Source organism: Sceloporus undulatus, chromosome 3, assembly GCF_019175285.1.
Source record: "Sceloporus undulatus isolate JIND9_A2432 ecotype Alabama chromosome 3, SceUnd_v1.1, whole genome shotgun sequence".
NCBI lineage: Eukaryota > Metazoa > Chordata > Lepidosauria > Squamata > Phrynosomatidae > Sceloporus > Sceloporus undulatus.
The window spans coordinates 21,751,048-21,773,754 of NC_056524.1; the positions used below are offsets into that span (position 1 = coordinate 21,751,048).

At 40.3% G+C, this 22,707-nt stretch overlaps 1 protein-coding gene across 1 annotated transcript in view; it reads left to right on the forward strand.

Moving 5' to 3' along the window:
* The window catches only part of CEP126 (centrosomal protein 126), a 56,158-nt gene that overhangs the window by 30,016 nt on the left and 3,435 nt on the right, over positions 1-22,707 (forward strand). The window contains 8 exon segments of the mRNA XM_042458059.1: positions 1,719-1,803; positions 6,571-6,763; positions 11,419-11,619; positions 11,621-13,532; positions 16,333-16,494; positions 18,076-18,200; positions 19,136-19,223; positions 21,016-21,225. Coding sequence (XP_042313993.1) covers positions 1,719-1,803; positions 6,571-6,763; positions 11,419-11,619; positions 11,621-13,532; positions 16,333-16,494; positions 18,076-18,200; positions 19,136-19,223; positions 21,016-21,225 — 2,976 coding nt within the window.

A 22,707-nucleotide genomic window follows, 5' to 3' on the forward strand; every position in this document is an offset into this window, starting at 1 on the left:
GTTTAATTACTTATTAAAATCCAATCCACATGAACCCATCATTAGTTATAATCTTATGTATATAGGAAAAGTACTGTTACATGATCTATCAGTTACATTGAAATATGGAAATCTTATTACTTCACTGTTGTCTTTGAGAAACCAGGTGAAGTCTCTCCCTCACTTTATCCCTGGTTTTGGTGGTTAACTAGGATTTGTTTTTTTGTATTTGGTTTATATCATTGTGAGAGATGAGCTGCTTGGCTTAGTTTTTTGGCTGCTAGAAATATTTAATTGCTACATTTTATTTGGGTTGTATTATGAACTTTGCAATGATATGTTTTTGACATATTTCCTGATATTTTGTTGTTTTGTTTTTTGTTCTAATGGATTAATCCAGAATAAGTTATTTGGATGTAGTTTTGATTGAAATAAGTGGCTCTCGACTCTTTTGTGACTATTTTTTAATTTGACTTTTCTGAGTTTTATATTCAAATAACTTCACTTGCCACTTAGGGTAAAAGGAAGGAATAAATTTTTAAATACTTTCTAAAGAAGTTTCTTAGAGAAACTGCCCTGAACTCACAAAACTTTACTTTTACTGGCAGATGAGTAATTTAAAAGACCTGACAAATACCTACTGGTCCAGTTCACCAGCAATTTTTTTTAATAGCACATTGAAATGAGCCAGAGATGCAGAAGAGTGCTACCATAAATTGTACTTTGTGCCATATACTGTATACAGTACCTCTGCTGTTTTTCAAGCCCAAAAGCACAGTCATAATTTCATTTCCTCTTCTTCCTAGCCTATTAAAGGTATCATGTGCAAATTTACTGTTATGTGCCTTCAAGTTATTTCTGGCTTATAGAGACAAAACCTATAATGGGGTCTTTCTTGGCAAAGTTAGTTCAGAGGGGGGTTATCATCTTCCTCTCAGGCTGGGAGAGAGAGACTTCCCAAGGTTGCCCAGTGGGTTTTCATAGCCCAATGTGAGTTGGAAGTCTGGTTCCCTTGGATCCTAGTCCAACAGTTAAACCACCAAAGAAGACTTCAGAGAGGTGGTTGTTATGAGTCTCTTGCAGCCTAAAAAGGAGGAAGGAAAGGGAAGAAAAGGGAATGTGGCAGCACCTGGTGTTTACTTTTGCATGAGCTATTGTGGATGTAAACCCACTTCTTTGGATGCAGTACTGAGTGGCAAAGGCTTAGGGAATGCAAAGGATGGACATGGCATCATAAATGTACAGAGCTTCCAAAAACAACAGTGCATATACAGTGGTCTTTCCATCTTTGCTGGGGTTAGGGGCAGAGTAAATGTGGAAAAAGTGCAAATAAAAACACTTTTCTTTTTACCACCTCTCTAGGAATCTCCAAGTCCTTTAGTGCAACTCTGTAGTCAACATGTGCCATCAGTTGATCACAGAATCATGCTGGAGGATCTACAGATGCCTAGAGAAGTGTTTTCTCTAGGAACTTCTAGGTTCTCCAGCACAACTCTCTGGTCAACTTCTAGCAGAACTGCACTGGACAACTTAAGGATTCCTAGAGAAAACATATTAATCAAAGCTGCAAAAGTGGAGGTACTGTATGAACCAGAAGAAAATTACTGAGGACTGTGATGGAGTGCTGACTGGGACACAGCGTTTTTAGAGCTGTTTTGGGGTTTTATTTCTATTGTTCCTGTATTTACATTTTTAACTGGACATTTAACACAATGCTTATGTCTCTTTTTAACTCATAGTGCAAAGAAAAACTGAACTTCAACTGGATGAGGCTCTTCAGAAAATTCAGACAACAGGATTGTTATCATCCAAAGTCATTGGAAGGTAAATATTCCTGTTGCAGTCAGGCATCAAGTCATTTTAAGAATAATTGAATGCTGATTTTTTAAAACAAAACATTAAATATAAAAATGCTGTTGACTTCTGAAAAAATATATGTGAGATTAATGTGTCAGATGTAAGATGTATTGCTTCTGCATTCTTCTGTTCATGGCTCTGATTGGTTGGTCTAAAATTTATAGTTAAGGTTGGAAATCCTTGTTTATTCCCCCCCCCCCCCCATTATCACATTCCTTTTTCAACAATTGTCTTTTTTATGTATTTCATTACTGTTACTGATACTGTCCTAGATACCTTCTTCATTTTCACCTTTTGGAGCAATGATACCCTGTATCCAATGTACTTCCCTTCACAACATTTCTTCAGTTTAGATAGACTAATAAGTGCTGTGTTTTAAAATTTCTTCTAATGTACTTGCTGCATGAGCAACATCAGGGAAAGTGACTTCCAGGGGAAAGCTGAAGCATTAGGGGAAAGTTCTGGCCTCACCACAGACACATTCCTTCACTATCTGCAGACTCTCATTGGCTTCAGTGGAAGACTTATTTCCCTGTGGGATAGGAGAGGGCCAAGGAAAGGGTACAGTGACGCCTAGCACTATCAACTTGTACATCTCCACACCCTGACTACAGACAGGCTAATTGCAGGTTCATGCAAAATGTTTAATATGCTTTCCTCTGTAGTGGTGTATACAAAGAAGAAAAAGAAAATACAGTTTATGCCATGTGGGCTCTGGTCTTCTCAAAAGAAAAGTGCTTATATGAATGTGATGTGTTTTCAGGTCAAGATCCTATCTTGGAGTTGTGTAGTATAAATGTCCTCATGTGGAGTTATATACTGATCATGCTATATTGGCCAAGCATATGCATCGGCATGTACTACTCCACTTCGCCACATTTGAACTGAATATTATGCACCATTTAGCTGATTTTGTGCATCAGCCAAATATGAGTGGGGGAAGATGCTGGCAAACCTTCAGATCCAGCCTCTCCCCAAATACCCCAAACATGCCCCTGTGTTTTTCCTTTTCCCTACAGCTCCATGATTCCAACATCAAGGAGATAAGGGCACAAAAGATTCCACACAGCCAAGAAGGGATCCAAGGTCAGGGCTTGGATCTGCATGCACATGCATGCTCCACCATTAAGCAAAATGGGGGCTTGCTGCCCCGGATGGTTAAATCCACAGATGGCAAGTCCACCAGTAAGGAGGGCACACTGTAATGTACTTCCTGCATGAGCACCATAAGGAAAAGTGACTTCCAGGGGAAGTCCCCTCTGGGTGGGGGCACCTTGCTTTCTCCTTGAAGCGGAAAATTTAATTTATTGTATGCTCCATAGAATGCTATCACAGGCACTATAAATTTGCCACTTCTGTGTTTAATTTCGTAATTTATTTGTAACTTGTTGTTTCCTACAAAAGAAAGCTGAAAGTAGCTAACAGCATCACAAAACAAAAACAAAATAGTATGCAAAGTTACTATAGAAGATGCAAAATTATCTAACAGTGAAAACATTACAACTGAATATAAGTAACAATTTTGGTTCAGTATCTAAACAATACAGTTCAATACCTAAACCATTTCTCTTAATAAAGATACTAAATAAATAGATAAAAGAGCTCATAATTTAACAAACAATATGCACTTAGCAAAGTATTCTCCATAAGAGAAATAAGGTTTTATCAGAGTATTTATGAATGATATGAAATACAACAGCAGTTTAGGATGAACTTTTATATAAATGCATTTTTAAAAATATGCTATTTATAATAACTCATAGCTATTAAGTAGTTTTCCTGCAGTGTGGGCAAGCAGTCCTTCATGTTGGGTCTGGCACATCCTAGTACTTCACAGGCAGGGCTTCAACATGCCAATCAATCTTACCACCTAAGAGGGAAGGCCAGTCCAACCTTTCTGCTGATTGTGCCTGTGGTTCCCAAGAGTAGTGACTGATAAGGAGTTTGTTTTAGTATATTAGCATATTATTTTAGTATTTTAGAATTTTATAGTCTTGTGTTTTTCATCTGTTTTTGATTATATATGTTTGATGTTCCGCCCTTTGGTGGAAAGAACATAAATAAATGCTATTATTAATATTCTCAGTTCCATCCTGCCTCAAACCAGATCAGAACAGGGCTTTTAGTGCTCCAAATAAATTTGAAATTGGGTCAAGGTTGCTAGCTGAACACGGTTATTATTACCTGAGTCTTTACCATCCTAACGGTGATGGTCAGTCTCAGCTCCAGGTTTTCTTTCATTGCTTGCAGAACCATTATTTACCTCAGCCTTTACCACCTTGTGTTGAATCAGTCATCAGTGTACCAGACGATATTAGTCAAACTGTTTGGTCTGATGACTTATTTGGATTCAGTTCTTTGAGCAAGGTTCCATCTGACGAATATCCATATCAGGATAAGATTGCTCAGAAGTGGTGCCTGAGACTAAGGCTTCCCCCCATATTGAAATGGTATCTCCATTTAGGAACCATTATAGATACATTCCTGTGGTTTTCAGAGGTCACAATCCCTGAAGTGAGAAACAATGTGTTTATTGCGCTGGGGAGGCTAACTTTGAGAGGTGAGTATCTGAAAGATCTGAAGCCAGTGGGCTGAGCAAGGAGAGTCTGAATTAGGAAGAATGGGCCCTGAACACTCTGGTATTTCAAAAGATAATACAAGTTTTTTGCATTCCTAGGGTGGACTTTTTTGATTGTCAGGATAATCACAAACTGCTTTGGTTTATGTCAAGAGTTTGGACACAGGAAGCATCAGCCTTGATGGTGTCACAAACACTTGGCCAAGGGTGGTGTGCTATATCTTTTTACCTTTTCTCAAGGTGTTATGAAAAATGAGGCTGGAGAGAGCAACAGTGATTTTGGTAGCACCCAGGTAGCCTTGTAAGCCTTGGTTTTCTGAAATAGTCAGCATGCAGATTCAGAAGAGTTGGCGTTTTCCACAGTGGCCAGACTTACTGCATCAAAAAGGTCTGTTACATCCCAACCCAGACTGGTTACAATTACACACCTGGAGATGGAGCAGAAAAGGCTAGTTGCTGAAGGGTGTGATGATGATGTCATTCAGACCATCCTTTCAGTTAGAAGACCCTCCACCTAAGCACTTGTACAAGCCTACTTTGGAAAGCGTTGTGTAGTTTTGTGTTGGAGACCTGGTGGCACAGTGGTTAAATGCCAGTACTGCAGCCACAAGGTTGTGAGTTCAGTCTCAGGGTTCCAAGGTTGACTCAGCCTTTCTAGGTCAGTAAAATAAATACCCAGCTTGTTGGGGGTAATTAGCTTACAGATTGTAAACTGCTTAGGGAGTGCTGAGTTCACTAATAAGCGATATAGAAATGTAAATGCTATTGCTAAAGGCTAGATGGTGTCAGTGTAAAGGGATGCTTCAGTAGCGTCAGTCTTGGCCTTTCTATAGGCAGGTTTCAACAACGGTCTTTCTATAGGCAGGTTTCAACAACGGTTTCAACAATACTCTCAAGAGGCATGTTTTTGCCTTGGGTTCTTTCTTGAAGGAGGAGTGAGGTGAGCTCTTGCAGAGTTTCTTTTAACGGTGTATTGTTGCTTTGGCTGAGAATGGTACGTCGATTCTTTTTCTGGGATTAACAAGTCGTTCTATGGGCATTATCAAAGGCTCCTTAAGATCAGTGCAATTTAAATTTCTTATCTTGAAAGCCTTGTTTTTGGTAGCTATTACATCAGCTCACAATCTCTGAGTTGAGAACTCTGTCATCGCTCCAGAGTTGTGCATTTTTCACAAGGATTCCATTATTCCTAGGTTGGATCTTTCCTTTGTCCTGGAAGTTAATACTGTGTTCCATTAGTTTCCGGAGATCATCTTGCCATCCTTTTGTCCAGTTCCCAGAGCAGCACAAGAGAAAGAGTGCCACAGGTTAAATTTGTGCAGGGCTTTAAGTTCTGCTTAGAGAGAACTAAACCATTTTGCAAATTGTATTATCTGTTCCTTTTCAAGAGAAGACTAAAGGTCGACAGGTATCTTCTTCCACCTTGTCTCATTGACTGAAGCTTTGTATTCAATTGTCATAGTTCTTTACTGGTTCCAGAAGGTATTCTGGCACACTCTGTGTGTAGCGCTGTTACTTTTTCTGCCTTGAGTACAGCAGCTTCCCTGTTAGAGATTTGTAGGGTAGCTACTTGGGCTTCCCTGTCACTTTTTTCAGACTCTATTTGATTGATATGTTTTCTTCTGTAGACGTGTCCTTTTGCAGGCATGTTCTGCAACTGGTTGCATCATTGTGATTTGGAAGTTGCCTACCCAGTGGTGAGGTGACTGCTTGTGTAGGTCCCAGCAAGAGGGGTTGCCTTAACACACTGCAGGATATTGGATCATTGGTATTCTCCATGAAGGTTCCTTTTATGGAGTTGTGGGGAGGGAATCATTCCCACTGTGGTTGGTGGAGGTCTTGTTTGTTTTTGGACACTGGCTGTATGTTTCTTGATGTCCAGAGCTTTGTCATACCATCACTGGGAAGGTGGCAGTGGTCCTCCTTCATAGAGTACTGTAGTAAGGTTGCTTGACAGGTTGAAGCCCTGCCTGTGAAGCACAATGGAGGAGCCAGACCCGGCATGAAGGATCCCCTCCCCACAACTGTAAAAAAAGAACCTTCACAATGAGTAGTAGTGTTCTGTTTTGTTGTACCAAAGTTACACTTTAGATATCAAAATTTGTTTTAAAGACAGTGCACAGCTAGAAGTAACTGTAATATTTCACCCTTACAAGAACTGCTGACACGCCTTCCTCAGCTACCAGAAATGATACTTTTAATTGGAAACAGAGCTCAGCAAAAACTGGCTGTGATAGAATAATGCAGGAAAACAGGACGGCAAATCTGAATAGTGACCAGCTTCTCTTCCAACAAAATCTAGATGAAATGCAGCAGCAACTGAAAGAACAGCACTTCAGCAACCTCCAGGTAGGATAATGTGTCAGATATTTACTTCTTAAAAGTACATAAACCACATACATCAGTATTTAAAGCTATAAATCCTGAGTTACATTGATTTGAATGTGAATCTCGTAGCTTCAAGCTCAGTTCAAAGATTCTAAGGTTCAGGACTTATATTTTTGAAGATAAATCACCTAGAACATACAGAATTACACATACACAGTCACCATTTGTGAACTCATCTTTACTGTGAGATTGCATCTCTTGAGCTAGGCATGTTACTACCATATATACTCAACTATAAGTCAACTTCATGTATAAGTCGAGGGCAAGTTTTGGAGCCAAAAATGTGGATTTTGATATGACCCATGGATAAGTCGAGGGTAAAACTTAGAGGCATATAGCAAAGGATCTGTAGGATGAAGCAAAGCAAAACAGTGTCAAAGAACTTATAAAATTCCAGCATCCCTCTTTGTGCTCACTCCTAAGACTGGATGGATGAGAGAGTAGAGGGGATCGGTGCTTCCAGGACAGATTATACTCTTGCTTTTCACCAGGGGATGGTTCCTTCTTTTAAATAAGAGTTCAGATACAGTACTTACATTGACTCATGGACAAGTCAACTCAGGTTTTTGGGGTCAGTATTTGGTTCACAAAGGTGTAACCTCTTTGGCTGTCCCCAGTTCACTGTATCTAACTTTTCTACAGTCATGAAAGCATTACTTTTATGAGAGGAGCTTCAGGATTGTACCCAGCATCTTTACACTCAAAAAGTCTGACAGTTGTTCTCAAATTAATAACTACTCTGCAGTCACTCTATTGAAAAACAGCATTGTCCCTTCAAGAAAAAATAGCTGGAAGCTGAGGAGCAGATACAATCCAGCACTCATAAATTTGGCACATTTTTTAATTTGAATATGTCAAACCTCCATGAGACTGAGATGCATATCGATATCCAGGATGACTGGGGAAAATATAAACATGACTTACCTGTAGCAAGTTTTTAAGTAGTAAAAGTCAAGAATGTCTGCTCTTCCCCCTTCCTACTTTTTAACTTTAGTATTTCTAAATGTATATGGATGAGTCTGGAGCATATAAATCTGTCCTTCCTATGCTTTGAAACTTCAAAAAATTATTTGTGAATTTATGCTTTTTCAAGAAAAAACCCAAAATGATAATGAAATATATAAAGTTTCTAAAACAGTCATGTAGCTATATTTGTATAATTATTATATTAGTTGTTTTGGTTGGTGTTACATTTTAAGTTTCATTCTAGCAAATGTGATACTTTAGTGTCCCAGATCCAGAATTTGTAGCACAGTTCACACAAAACACTGCCACATTAGAGCAACAATAAGCCTGAAGAGCTTTTGTATACTCATAAGTTTGTTGAGTTTGTCAACAGGAAAACAAGAGCAAAATGTGTAGAATTACTGCTAAGCTGGCTGCCTTTGGGGACACACAGATTCTTTGAGGAGCAGCTTTGAATGTGATACACTCCAGAGACAGGCCTAACCAATGACAAACATTTGATTGAGTTCATAGGTAAATACCCATGTCGGCGCTATATGCTACGTTAACCAGGAATGTATGGAAAAATATTTGGTGGTTTTATGATTCTAAAAGACGTCATATTTGCTGAAAGGAGACATTTACCAAGGCAGACAGCCTGGTGTACCACAGGAAGCTCAGCTTCATTACAGTGTGGTGACAAAATTAGTTCAACTATATTTTCACATTGGACGAAATATGGTGGAAGACTATGTATATTTTTTCTAGCTTAGAACTGGCAGACAATCTGGTTACTGAGTGCTATTCAAAGTGATTGTCCATGGACTAATGCTGGTCCCTGAACCATTGAATTCCAGTCCCAGGAAAGAAAGAAACAATTGTACTCAGTGGGCACAAAAATAGTGCCAGTCCCTGCTCCACTGAAAACATAGTATTTTCAATTGCTCACATGTTCACTGTGCTAAAAAAGGAGGAGGAGGCAGCATAACTTATGTTGGCACCATCTGCAGCCATACATGAAGCTAAATGTTACTTCTGCAGTAGAGCAAAAGATAAGAAAACCAGCAGAAGATGCACCATGGGTTATAGTTTGCTTGCATGCACAGCTGCAGTACTCAGGTCACATGCTGTGGTTGGCTGCAGCATGGCTGAAAGAAGAAGTGGCCCTTCATTTCAGGACATTTCACTCAGCAAAAGCTGTTTTGTTACTGGGCTAAAAAAAGTACCCAATAATATCATTAATGCTAGGTCATACTGCAAGTTAAAATACACACAGCTGTTTTCCTTCAGGATTTATATTGATTTCCTACATTCTGGAAATCACTACAAGTGTTTTGTTTGTTTTCAGTAGAAAATAAATGACATTATTTTCAAGAAACTATATGGCTTTTTGTAGAAATGTGGGGCTCTCATCTACTTAAAACAAACACTTCACTTCATCAGGGAACCGTCTGACTAAAAAATTGATGTACAGCGCTGTGTAAACTTACAGCGCTTTATAAATAAAGGTTAATAATAAATAATAATAATATGAACATATCTGAGGGGTTGTGGTGCTTGTGTATTGTAGAACATCCTTCCTTCCACGTTCAGAAACATTCCTGTGGACATGGGGCATTTTAATCATAGAATCATAGAATCGAGAGTTGGAAGAGACCACTAGGGCCATCCAGTCCAACCCCCTGCCATGCAGGAAATCCAAATCAAAGCATCCCTGACAGATTGGGATTTTGGTGACAGAAAATCTTTCAGAATATTTTCCAGTGCATGTTTTTTCATCCATCTGGATGATGGCTACATGGCCTGTTAGGGAGACAAAATATTTTCCACAAAATATTTTCACAAAAATCTTTTGAAGGCATTCTCATTCTTCTAATGAGGTATTTTGATGGGGAAAATTATCCTGATTAAATATCTCATTTTAATATTTTAGGCCTGTTGTTACAGACTGCCAAAATAAAGCTGCTTTGGGTCTCTTTGGAGGTATGCTGTTTACATGATGCATGCATCCTAAGAATCCGGAAGCTGCACCAAAGCTGCACTCCAGTGCTTAGGAATGGAGTGTGGCTTTGGCGCAACCTCCGGACTCTTAGGACCCATGCATCATTTAAATAGCATACCTCCAAAGAGACCCGAAGCAGCTTTATTTTGGCAGTCTGTAACAGGCCTTAGAATCACCACTAGGGGTTGCTGAGGTATTTGTGGTGAATCAGGTGCAGTTTTGCAAACATTGAAGATTTCCCTTTCTTATTATTACCTACATACATATGTGTGTGTGAATATCTATCTATCTATCTATCTATCTATCTATACACACATATTCAGAGTAAAACTTATATAGACAAATGGAAACATCACAAGGTTTTTTTGACATTGTTTCACACTGTCATGCTTTTGTCCTTTTCATTTAACTGGTCTTAGTTCTCAGTGGCATTATTAATTAAATAATGGTAAATGGTTAAGAAAAATGTTTATGGTCCTGTTGAGAATGCTATATGTAATGTGAATAGACTTTTCTTTTATTGTGTACTGCTCTGGTCAGTCAAAATGCATTTAACATTTTCTTTTATGGAGACATGCAAAGCTTAGAATGTATGTCACCAGTGTGACACCATTGAGGTCCTTTCACTTTTCAATTAGCTGTTTTACATTCTTAGCAAGATTATAAAGATACTTTTAAAGTTAGTAAAAGAATCAGTACACAATCTGCCATCAGTCCACATGTTATTCCCTATATGTATCCCTAAAAAATAAACAAACCATACATTCACTTCTAAATTTGAATGGATTATTCATCATTGTATTTTTTAATATTTGTGATTTTGGAAAGTGTTTTCTAACAAAACTGAACTTTCTGTTTCACTCTTGAAATAAAATCCAGACTCCAGAATACACAAAATTCTAGTGGGTCCTTATTATCCCCTGGGGTTTAGTTCCAGGATCCCTGCGGATACCAAAATTTGAGGATGCTCAAGTCCCATTAAATAGAATGGCATAGGAAAATGGTGTCCCTTACATAAAATGTCAAAATCAAAGTTTGCTTTTTAGAATTTATATATATATTTTGAACATTTTCAAGCTGCGGATGCTTGCCATACCAAACTAAAAGTCATTTTTAAAAAGTATACCTTAATCTAAATACACTGAAATTAGAAATTTAATGTATCTAGAAATTTAATTTACCAACACCTAGTAAAGTGAGCTTTGTGTTCAATCCTGTGCAGAGATTGTATCTAAAAATGATACTGTGGTAGCAAAGAACCTGTAATATTTTTCTTGCCCCAAAATCAGTTGGCAATTATAAGATCCAGTCAAAAAATGGCTTTTCGTGACATTTTCACTCAGCCCGTGAGCAAAACAGAACTTTGTATCCTCTTCGGTTGCAGAAATAAAATGAAATTTCCTCTGGGAAAAATGCAGAGTTTTCCTAAGAATTTTTTCCCATTATGATTTGTGTGTGAGTGTCTGTATATGTGTGAGTGTTTGCAAAGTATACTTTTTACTTTGGCTGGTTTATATCTGGAGAACTGCAAACTTGAAAAACTCTTAGTACTTTCCATGAAGCATAGTATCACTTTCTCACTTTTCTCTTAAACTGTGGTTGAAGGAAAAACCCAACTAAGCAGGAATGTGTCTGTTATACTCATAACTTGTTTACTTTTCTATCTCAGGATTTTCATCAAGAAGTAAATGAAATAATCCATTCAGAAAGTGTTTGCAGTTTGGACAGTCTTGAGGCTGGAGAACCAAATGAAAGTTGTACTACACCAAGCGAAACGTCTTCTTTGTCAGCACAGCTGGATTTTTCAGTGCACAGTTCACAGGGATCACAGACTAGACATAAAAGTTTTTCCAGTAAGAGTGACATTGTTTTTTTCTAAAAATCAGCATGTAAATAACTGGCTCATAAATTTAAATACTTCAAATATCCAAACAACCTCCCCTTTTCGTGACATTTTAATTAAACACAATATTGTACCTTCTGGTGATGACCCATGCAGTCCTGATTGGAAATCCTCTACTCCAAATGTATCAGGAGAAAGAGAAGCTGAGAGATGTGCTTCTGATAATAATCTAAACTTTGCCCAAAGTAAAAGAGAAAGCAAAAGCTTTCTGTTGAAGTGCCCGTCTTCAGAAACAGTTAGCACGGAGAGTCCAAAAGTTACTGAAACACCTGTTCTCAAATCAAACAAAGCTTGGGCTATCCCTGATCCTCCTCCAGCTGTTTCAGTTCAGGAAAAGACTTCTGAACTACCCCAGAACAACAGAGGCTCATGCAGTCAACATGCAGTAAACACTTCTTCTTTAGTTTTTCCTGCTACAGACTGGGGAGTCAAGGCTCCAAAAGATAACAGCTTTTTTTTAAATTGTATGCAAAAGGGGAAAGATGCTCATGCAGCAAGGTGTACTGAAGATATAGACTACTTAATGGGTGCTAAAGATGAAGAAAATGTTGAGCATGTTAATGCTCAGTCAACATTGTTTGAAGAGACGTCTAAAGACGGTAGTGATCAACCCAAATGTGATGGAGAGGAAAAAGTAAATGAATATATTTTATCTTTGCCTCAAGGAGAACTCATGACCAATTTATCTGAGCTTGACCAACAGAAGAAAGTTAAAGCCAGTGAAGGAAAAGGAGTGACATTTCCAAAAAGTATTTTGAAAAAAGAATCTAAATATGAACCTGGTTATTTTAGAGCAGTGGTTGTAAACAGAGGGGTCAAATTTGGGAGTCAGTCTGTGTCTGCTGCTAGAGACAGCATTGAATTGGCAAAACTAAAAGGGAAAAATACAGATATTCAAAAGAACAGTAAAAAACTTAGGTGGTTTGATGAAATTAACAGAGTAGTGGAAGCTAATGATGATGAAAAGTGTTCTGAACAAAGTATCACTGAAATACCTCAGCCACAGTCCCAATCACTCGGTTCTCAAATTAAACCCACTGCTTCTAGGACTAATCTTAGAAGCATTCCCTCTTTCATGCTCAATTCTGTTTTCCAAGAAAATCATCAGGAATATTCTCAGACATCTGCCAAACCTACTACTGTTGGAGGCTTAGATAGAGATAATGTGATACAGAATAACTTTGCATTGGGTGGGTATCACATTGCTAAACAGGCATGGATGGCACCAAGGGGTGAAGAAGTTATACCTGTTTTACATAATTGTGACCCTAAAAATCAAAAAAACAATCCACGTAGGGGTAGAACAAAACCAACCAAAAGACCGAAATCAGCCAAAGCCCCATCATCAACAATAAATAAAAACCGAAAGGGTACCCTTATTCGACCACAGTCTGCTAGTGAAGCTACCAAGATTATGAAAACTCAGGGCAAAATCATGGTGCCTCACCCACCAGGTAGACCAATACCAGGCAAAAGACCTGATGAAAGTCCTGCTGATGGTGTCTACCAATCAGTAAATCTTTGCAAACCTCAATTAGATAATGAAAATAGTCACTTTTTAAGTGGGAAGTCTCTTTTGTCTGAAGGTCAAGATGTGGTTAGAAATGCTGCAGAAGATACTTTGCCTTCAACTAATGCTTCCCATTCCCATGCAGCCACAATGAGACCTTCTTATAGTGTATTAACCTATGAGCCTTTAACAAAGGCAAAGTGTATCACAAAGACTGCTCAATCAATTGCCCGCTCCAACAGCTTTCCAAGAAGAAATCCCGTATACTCAGAAAATGGATTATGTCCAGAGCGCACCCCAACTGATGAAGAAATTGCAGTTTTGTGGCAAGGAATGCATCGTGCACTGGCTCAAAAGGATGGCACCGCTGGTAAGATTTGACTTTTAAAAAATAAGAATAAGAAGGTTTTATAAAACAGTCAGCTCTCCACATTTGCAGCTTTGACTTTTACGGATTTGATTATTTGCAATTTTGAGTAATATATTCTCTCTAGGAATTTCTAGGTCCTCTAGCACAACTCTACTGGAAGTTGACCACATGGAGGACATAGAGATTCCTAGAGAAAACTCTTATCTAAACATTTGTAGGTCCTTCACTGCAAATCTGTGGTTCAATGTCTGATGGATATTGACCATAGAGTTGTACTGGAGGATGCAGAGATTCCTAGAGAGGTGTTCTTTCTGGTAAAAATAGTGCTTTTGTTTATTTGTGCTTTTTCCACTTTCAGATATCCTAACCTCAGTGAATGTGGTGGTCGCACTGTAAATTTCCTCAGTTTTGATTTTAGTTAATATCTAAAGTACCCATTCAGAAGGGCTTAGATTTATTTATATAATAAATCTATTTATAGTATATCAATTGTATACTAACACTGAAAATAACAGAATGCAGAGGTACACCAAAGTAACATGAGAGGGCTAGATGCACCTTCCTTGAAAATCAAAGTAAGGAATTTTATCCCCAACCAAGTAGAGCTTCTCCTTGTTCCTAATCTATTTAGTCTATCATCCCAGGACAGTTATTTTAACACAGCCCTTTTGGAAACATGGTTCTAACCAGGGCACTTAGGGCCTGAACAGACAGGACAAAATAAAGCTGCTTTGGGTGACTTTGGAAGTATGCTGTTTAAATGATGCATGCATCCTAAGAGGCCAGAAGCCATACTAAAGCCATGCTCCAGTCCTAAGGGCTAGAGCAGGGGTAGGCAACCTTTTTGAGCCGGGGGCCGGCTTGTTGTCCCTCAGGCGACTGGGGGGGCCGAAGCCGGGGGTGGAGCTTCAACCCTCCGGGGCGGGGCCACGTGCCAGGGGTGGAGCTTCCACCCTCCGGGGCGGGGCCACGTGCCAGGGGTGGAGCTTCCACCCTCCAGGGCGGGGCCACATGCTGGGGGTGGAGCTTCCACCCTCTGGGGCGGGGCCGTGTGCTGGGGGTGGAGCTTCCACCCTCCAGGGGCGGGGCCGCATGCCGGGGCGGAGCTTCCACCCTCCGGGGGCCAGGCCTCCCCATCTTTGCTGGCCCCTGATGGGGCCCCAGGCCCCGTCAGAGACCAGCAAAAAATCTGGTGGGGGCTGCCAGCGCTGGAGGGCCCCCTGGAGGGTCCCGGCGATGGCACCGGGCCTCCCAGAGGCCCCCTGCTGCCGTCGGAGCCCTCCTGGGGGGCCCCAGAGACGGCAAAGGGCCCCCAGAGGTCCCCTGCCGCCGTCGGAGCCCTCCTGGAGGGCCCAGACGGCAAAGGGCCCCCCAGAGGCCCCTGCACCCTGGGAGCCCTCCTGGAGGGCCCCAGAGACCCGCAGCGGCCCCCCCAGAGGCCCCCTGCCGCCCTGGGAGCCCTCCTGGAGGGCCCCAGAGACGGCAGCGGGCCTCCTAGAGGCCCGCGCTGCTGCTACTGCAGCCGCCCATCAGGCTTTTCGCCACTCTGGGGCGCCGCCATTTTGGGTGAAAAAATGTGGCGCCCATAGCCCCAGAGGCCACATGGGTGGCGCCCTTTTTTTCGCCCAAAATGGCGGGGGAATCGCGTGAGACTTCGCCGCCATTTTGCCGCCCAAAATGGCGGCGCCCAGAGTGGCGAAAAGTTTATGACAGGTGGCCGCGGCGGCAGCAACAGCAGCCAGGGCCGGTCGCCAGGCCTCTGCGGGCCGCATCCGGCCCGCAGGCCGGAGGTTGCCGACTCCTGGGCTAGAGCGCAGCTCTGGCACAGCTTCTGGTCTCTTAAGATGCGTATGTAATTTAAACAGCATACCTCCAAAGTCACCTGAAGCAGCTTTATTTTGCCCTGTCTGTTCGGGCCCTTAGTTTGTAGTTCTTTTGCATTCCTGTTGAGGGAGGAATGGATATGTCTTGAACAAATATTTAACTTGGACATTCAAGTTAAATAACATATCATATATATTATATATAATGATATATAATTACTAAGAAAAAATAATGCATAAACATACATACAGTACAAACATAAACACACAACAGTAATCCGCCCCGCACTCTCAGAACATCTGGGCAACAGCTATTGAGGGTTCCAGGGGCCAGACGACCTCCACATCAAGGAGGACTTTTACCATGCTATGGCCCCGACCCTCTGGAACTCTCTGCCCATTGAGCTCTGCTCGGCCACCTCCCTGGTCCCAGTTCAAGAAGGAGCTGAAGACACTCTTTTTCACACAAGCATTCCCTGACACAGGCTTCAATTAGTCTCTTCCCCCCCCTCATGTCAGCAGTGACATGCTGCTGGAGATGTTTTAAGGTAGATTGTTTAATGTATAGCTGTTTTTATTGATGGATGTATTGTATAGGATTGTTAGTTGTACACCCGCCTGGTGTCATAGAAGGGCGGTGTGTATAAATAAATTTATTATTATTATTATTATTATTCATTATTATTATTATTATTATTATATAAATTCCCCTTTGTGTACACGTATACGCTTTTAAAACTCACTTCCTGCATTTCTCTAACTGGCCTAGCTAATTATCTTAACCTCCTCCATACATATTCTTTTGAGGTCTAAATCAACTAGATAAAAGTAATACAGAGTCTTGTAAAACACAGTATCCATCTCTCACCACACAAGTTAAACTCCCCATTTCAAACAAAAAATACTTTTGATTTGTGAAGTTGGATGGTATTAATGCTGCTCAAACTAATTTTAAAATCTTTTTTTCTTTCATTCAGGAAATTCACAACATTGTGTTACTGTCTGCAATCACTCAAGTAATAGTGAAGTGCAATCCACTAGACCTAATGTGTCTCATATCACTATTGATGGTGGCACTCTAATGGGCAATATTAAACCAGGTGCTAGATCGAATACAATTTTCGCTTCCCAGCCCAGCAGTAAGCTTCTTCTTCTTCTTCTTTTCATTTTTTGGTCAGATTTGGATGAAGGGGGCAAAAAAATACATTATAGGCCTAATTTAGTGAACACTGAATAAAATTCATAATGAATGTAAGGAATATGTCTGTTTGATCAGTAAGCCTGGCGTAAAAATAATAATGAGGGTTTGAATTGAGTACTTGTGTCCCAGTTTCATATATATAGTTTTTTATTTCATTCATTGCAAATATTTTAGAATATATGTTTGAGAAGATTAAGTACTGAGAGTCCATAAATTTGAGTAGACTCCCTTATTTATTTTGAGGCACTTCCTTCTTTACATGCTACTGTGGGACTTTGTATTTGACTCTCTGTGTATGATTCCCTTGTATTTCTCTTTTCCAAATTCTTCTTCAAGCTACAACTTCTTGTATAATTTTACAGTGTTTATACAATATGAAAACTTGTTAAAATTTTGAATGTGTCCTTAATTTTTAACTTTACCAATTTAAAAATGCCCTTCTTTATTAGAATCTCTACCCAAGCACCAGTTTAATAAACATGCCTTAGAATTAACAAATATGGGCCTAACTGTAAGGTGCACATTTTGTAATACAGATGGTCGTATTTCAGTCTTCATAATCTCCTATTAAATGAACAGTGGATAGCTGAGAAAGACTTCTGTTGGAGACATGAGCCCGAAGCAGACGGGCCAAAAGACTGTGCTGGGACTGCACTGGCCCTGATTGCACCAGGACTGCAGCAACCACACAGGCTCGGTCCTGATCCGGGCCACCGAAAGGAGCGGATTATATAGACTCCTTTTTGGGCTGGTTCTTCTTGCTTGGTGTGGTGTTGGTGTGGCTTCCAGCCATGTTTGGGGCATACATAATCTAAAAGCAACCCCCCACCCCCCACCCCAGTGTGGTCCAAAGCCAAGTCATTTTACCCGTGTGTTCAGGCCAGAGCGAACATAGCCTAGTAATAGAACAAGTTCAGTTCCTGGCATCTCCAGGTCAGGCTGGAAAATAATTCTTCCTAAAACAGTAGAAAGCTGCTGCCAGTCAATGTGAAAAAATACTGGGCTAGATGATACAAGTTAGCAAGAGACAGCTTCCTATCGTCTTAGTTGTTGGAGAAATTCATTGCTCTGTAGTGATGTTAAACCAGACAGGGCAATGGAAAATCTGTGACTGGATCATTTTTATCAAGAGTAAATGCACTTGCAGATGTTATTTAGGCCATGTCCATGGAACTGGGTCCCCATGCCATGTTCCTGATTTGTATGTCCCTCGCCTCGGTATATTATTGATTTGCCCCAAGAGGCAAAGCACATAGGTAGCATCCAGACAATTTCCCACCTAGCCTGTTTAGTATTAATGATTAATGATTTAACTGAAAGGCAAGATTAGGTTAAGCCAGTGATATGCTGTTTTGATTCTGAGGAGCAATGGTGTCAGCTGCATTTATATATTTAGTTTGGTTGGATTTTTAAAGTAATATATGTACCACGTCTTCAAAATGGCATACCGTAGAGAAAATTAAAACTGCAGTTAAAATAATTAAAAATTCAAGATAATCAGATATTTTATCATTTTCAGCTTCTGTTGCTTTTGCAAGGCGAAAACAAGTAAATGAAAATATTGAGATTAAACGCAAGGCTCTTCTAGAACAGAGGAGACAAATGGCAGCCTTAGCTGGACGGAAGCCTGCTGGTGTTGGACAGGTACATTAGCTGTCTCAGGAAAGTGGTTTCTGTATTATGCATTAGAAATTGTATCAGTGTTACGTTCAAGGAAATGAAACTGTTTGTTCAGTACAAGACCATGATTCTGTTGCTGTCTCTGGATCCAGCAAAACATGGAGAAAGGATATTTTGTACCTTAGAAACTATGTGGAGTACAGTCTGAGATTCTTGTGATAGAACTATTCCAGATCACCTGGCAGAGGGACAGGTCATTTTGGTGTAGCTTGCATCCTGGATTTGCTTACATGTGGAAGCTCTTTAGGGATTATGCACTGGTACAGAGCCAAAACACTTGTCAAAGTGTTCTTTGCGTAAATAATAAATATTTGGAAGTATTGAGTAAATGACAAATATGATCTTCATTAAGGAGATGAAAGAACACCTTGTAATAAGGGGTCAGATCTCTGAATGGTGATATTTCTCTGTGTTCCAGCTGTACAAACATGTAGGAAAATTTGTTATTACTTTCATCCAACGGCATCAGTAATTTTTGAACACTAATTAATAAGCAAGGTCTATTTTTATTGTTCTAATTTAGTATCATCTCCCACCATGACAGGTCTGTTGTCCTCTGTAGATCAACAGCATATATTTTAGATTGGGTTGGGCAGAGTACAGACCTCCAAGTATTGCTTAACTGCATCTGCCAGCATTCTCCACTTATATTCACCTTCACATTTCACTTATCTGTAGTGGTTAGGGCTGCTGGGAATTGCTGTGCAACTCATCCAGGGCTTTCTCCCTGCTGTAGCTGCTAGAAGTTGCTGCCTTTTAAAAAGCCTTTTTCAGCATTTGCTTTATATTTCTAAATAACGTTAGCATTTTGAGGTCTTGAAACGCTTTGCTTATTTAAAATAATTTTGCTTTCATATTTTAAGTTGTTTCATGATTTTTAAAAAAATCTTCTCTCACAGAATATGGCACAAGTTGTAAAGCAGGTGCAGTCTCAGTGTGCATATGATCCAGTGCAAACAGTGAGTGGTGTCAGTAATTCTGATGGAGGTAAAATAATATAGTTTAATCCAATTATTACTTTCTTATGGTTCTGTATATTTGTTATGCACAAGAAGCTGGGAATAGAGTGATAGGAAATGATAAAGCAGCAACTGAAAAGGTCCTCTCCCTTTTCAGAGAACGAAGGGCCTCTCCAGATGATCTTAATACTCTAATGGGCTTCTACAGGAAATATGGTCATTCAAGTAACCTGGACCCAAGCCGTATAGGGCTTTATAGGTCAAAACCACCACTTTGAATCGTGCCCAGAAATAAACTGGCAGCCAATGGAGCTATTGCAACAAGAGAGTTATATGCTCCCTGTAGCCTATACTGGTTAACAACCTGGCTGCAGCTCTTTGGGCTACCTGAAGTTTCTCAGAACTTTACAAAAGCAGCCCCACATAAAGCACATTACAGTAATCCAAACAGGACATAACCAAGGCATGTACCATTATAGTCAGATCTGGTTTCCCCGGGAATGGGCACAATTAGCACACTAACTTTAACTGTGTGAAAGTAGTCACGGCTGAAACCTGGACCTCCAGGCTCAGAGCTGAATCCAGGAGTATCCAAAACTGCAAAACTACATTTTTGGGGGGAGTGTAACCCCATCTACCACTGGTTGAACCCCTATTCCCAGATCTGTCTGTCAACTGACCAGGAGCACGTCTGTCTTATCTGGATTTAGCTTCAGTTTGTTTGCCCTCATCCACTCCATTGCAGCTGTCAGACACTGGTTCAGCAAAGGAACAGCTTCCTTGGAATTACATGGAAAGGAGTAGTAGAGCTGGGTATCACCAGCATACTGATGACATGTGACCCCAAAACTCCAGGCAACCTTTCCTGGTGTTTTCATGTAGATGTTAAATAGCATAGGGGCAAGGCTGAACCCTAAGGCCGTGATGGCGAACCTGTGGCACATGTGCCATGTGTGGCATGCGGCGCAGTTTCGCCAGGCACGGGGGCCGAGGGAGAAGGCGGAATGGGCACATGCCCATTCCGCCTCCTCCCTGCCATTTTCAGGCCTCCTGCTGTCTCTCTGACACCCTGTCGTAAACTCTAGTTTTAGGATAGTGCAACCATCTTCCATTTCCATATCTCCTTCTACCTTGTATAACTTAATTCACAGATCCCTGAGTACCATTACTGTACCTCCTTCCCTTTGTTGGCAGCAAATCTCCCCTCCCCACAAAAATAGATTGCTATTCTGACAAGGCAGTCTCTGTAAATAGATGAGGTTTTCTTTTCCTGCAGAAGGATAGACCATGCCATCTCTGAAGTCGCTCTCCCAAAGGGGTGACCACCCCTTTGATGTTGCCACCATGGGTAGCAGACTTGCCCCTGCAGTAGTGCCACTTATATTCCCTAGCCCAAGAAGCTAACCCAGTCCAGCATACTCAACCATGCTAATGATATTCTAGCCACTTGTCAATTTCTTACAGAAAAACAGTGTAAAAAGGGACCAGTTCAGTATCAATAAAGGCTGGATAAATCACTTTCTCATTTCAGCTGGGGAAAAGCTTTTATGCCTTAGTGTTTTTTTTGTACATCCAGTTTTGTCATTCTCAAAGCCAAGTGTAATGTACCATGACTGTAGTGATAACATTCTGTGAGAAGACATGTTTGCAGCATTATGTAACTAAACAATATGATCTGAAAGATCATATGAAGGAGACATATTATCATTAACTGTATGAATGCTTAAGAAAGTTGGCTATTAAAATGAATTTAGTAGCTAATACAAATGTTTCTAACCTGTCTTCCTTAAAAACTGTTCTACAATATGCATTTCTGTTAGTTTCAGACAGTACTGCAGAGTTTCTGCTGGCAGAAAACCTAGTGAACTTATCGGCTACAGAAAGTGAAATCTTGACCAATTTGGATGCAATCCAGCCACACAAACAAACTGCGGTGCTAAACAGACCCCCACGGCAAGGAATGAGTGCCCTGTCATTTGAAGAGCACAAAGTTCTTCAGTCACTTGACCGCATTAATCAAAGGCTGCAGAGTAAGTATTCAGTCATCAGTCATGCTTTGCACTGCACCACTGTAATCATCCATTTAGCAAGCCACCTAAGTGTAAATAATAAGACAACCCTGTCTTTTTTTCTTCTTCTTTCTATTGCCTGGTGTTCTGCTTCTTAACAAACATACATGCTGTGGTCTGACACCTCAAATTCATATTTTATATGAGGTCTGGGCAGGGTATTTTGCTTGAGTGAAGTGATATCAAATTAATCATAATTGCTATATCCACTTATTTTCTTTACTTTGTACAATCAAATCAAAAGCTATTCATGGTCCGTCTAAGTGAGTGAATGTGGAATGAAGACACCTTATTTAGTGAATTAATTTCAACACTTGGTGTTGATGAAACTGTTGTTTCTAACAATTTTCTGTTTGTGGCAGAGAAGGTAGGAGTAAGACCAACCACTTTCATCTCCCTCATCTGATAGATAAAGTCCCTGTTGACAGACACATGACTCACACACTGCTATTGCATAACATATATCCTTCTAAAGCACCTTGTTTTGTCTGTGAAGATAAGAATTCTTTCGCATGAGGAGTTGTGCAGTTGTAATTTCGGACATTAGCTTGGTCAGGCAGAAGTCCACATGAGAGCATCCAAACCTTGTTCTGTATCCTATCCTAATAAGCTGACCAGTGATATTTGAACAACTTTGTATCCCCTCTCTCATGTAAGGACTAGGATACACCTCTGTCTTGCTGTACACATTTACACAGCTATTTTAATTTATAGGAAATCAGATTAGACAAGAGGTGTTCATAGAGAGGGGATTATAAAGGTTCATAATTTGTTGTTATTTGTCCTTCCACCAATCGATCAGGCTTGATGATACCACACTCAAAGCCTCTTCCCTAAGCCCCCCTTCTATAACACCATTGAGCCCTTCCTATTTTGTTGTTCTCTGTGCAGAGGAAACCATGGAGCTGCATGCTATTTTCTGCTTAAAGAAGTGTAGTTGTTCAGCATTTGAAGGACAGCTGAATCACATGCTTGCTTCATGTATATCTTTCCTGTCTGGGACCGTGGGCGGCACACAAAAAGAACATGGATATGGTGGGATTATGATTTGAAAATACCTGCTATTATCCTTTGATATTATCATCTCTGAGTGCTAGTTCCAGTTGATGGGGTTGGGGTCTAGAATTGTACCTCTATGATACAAACCGAATGTCCCCACCATGGTATACACGGTGATGTAAGTTTAAAGATAATAATAATAGTATCAGTAGATGATGATGATGATGATATTTACATCTGAAAGGGTTGTCTACCAAATCAGAGGTGCAGTACTACCTGCCTTTACTCTAAATCCAAAAGTACTGGTTGCAGATAGAATGGCCAGAAGACTATAAACCTCATTAATAATTAAAAATGTAAGAAGAGCCTTGTGCTAAAAAGGTCTGTTGAGTCTAGCATTCTGTTTTCAATAGTGGTCATCCAGATGCCTCTTGGGAGTTCAGC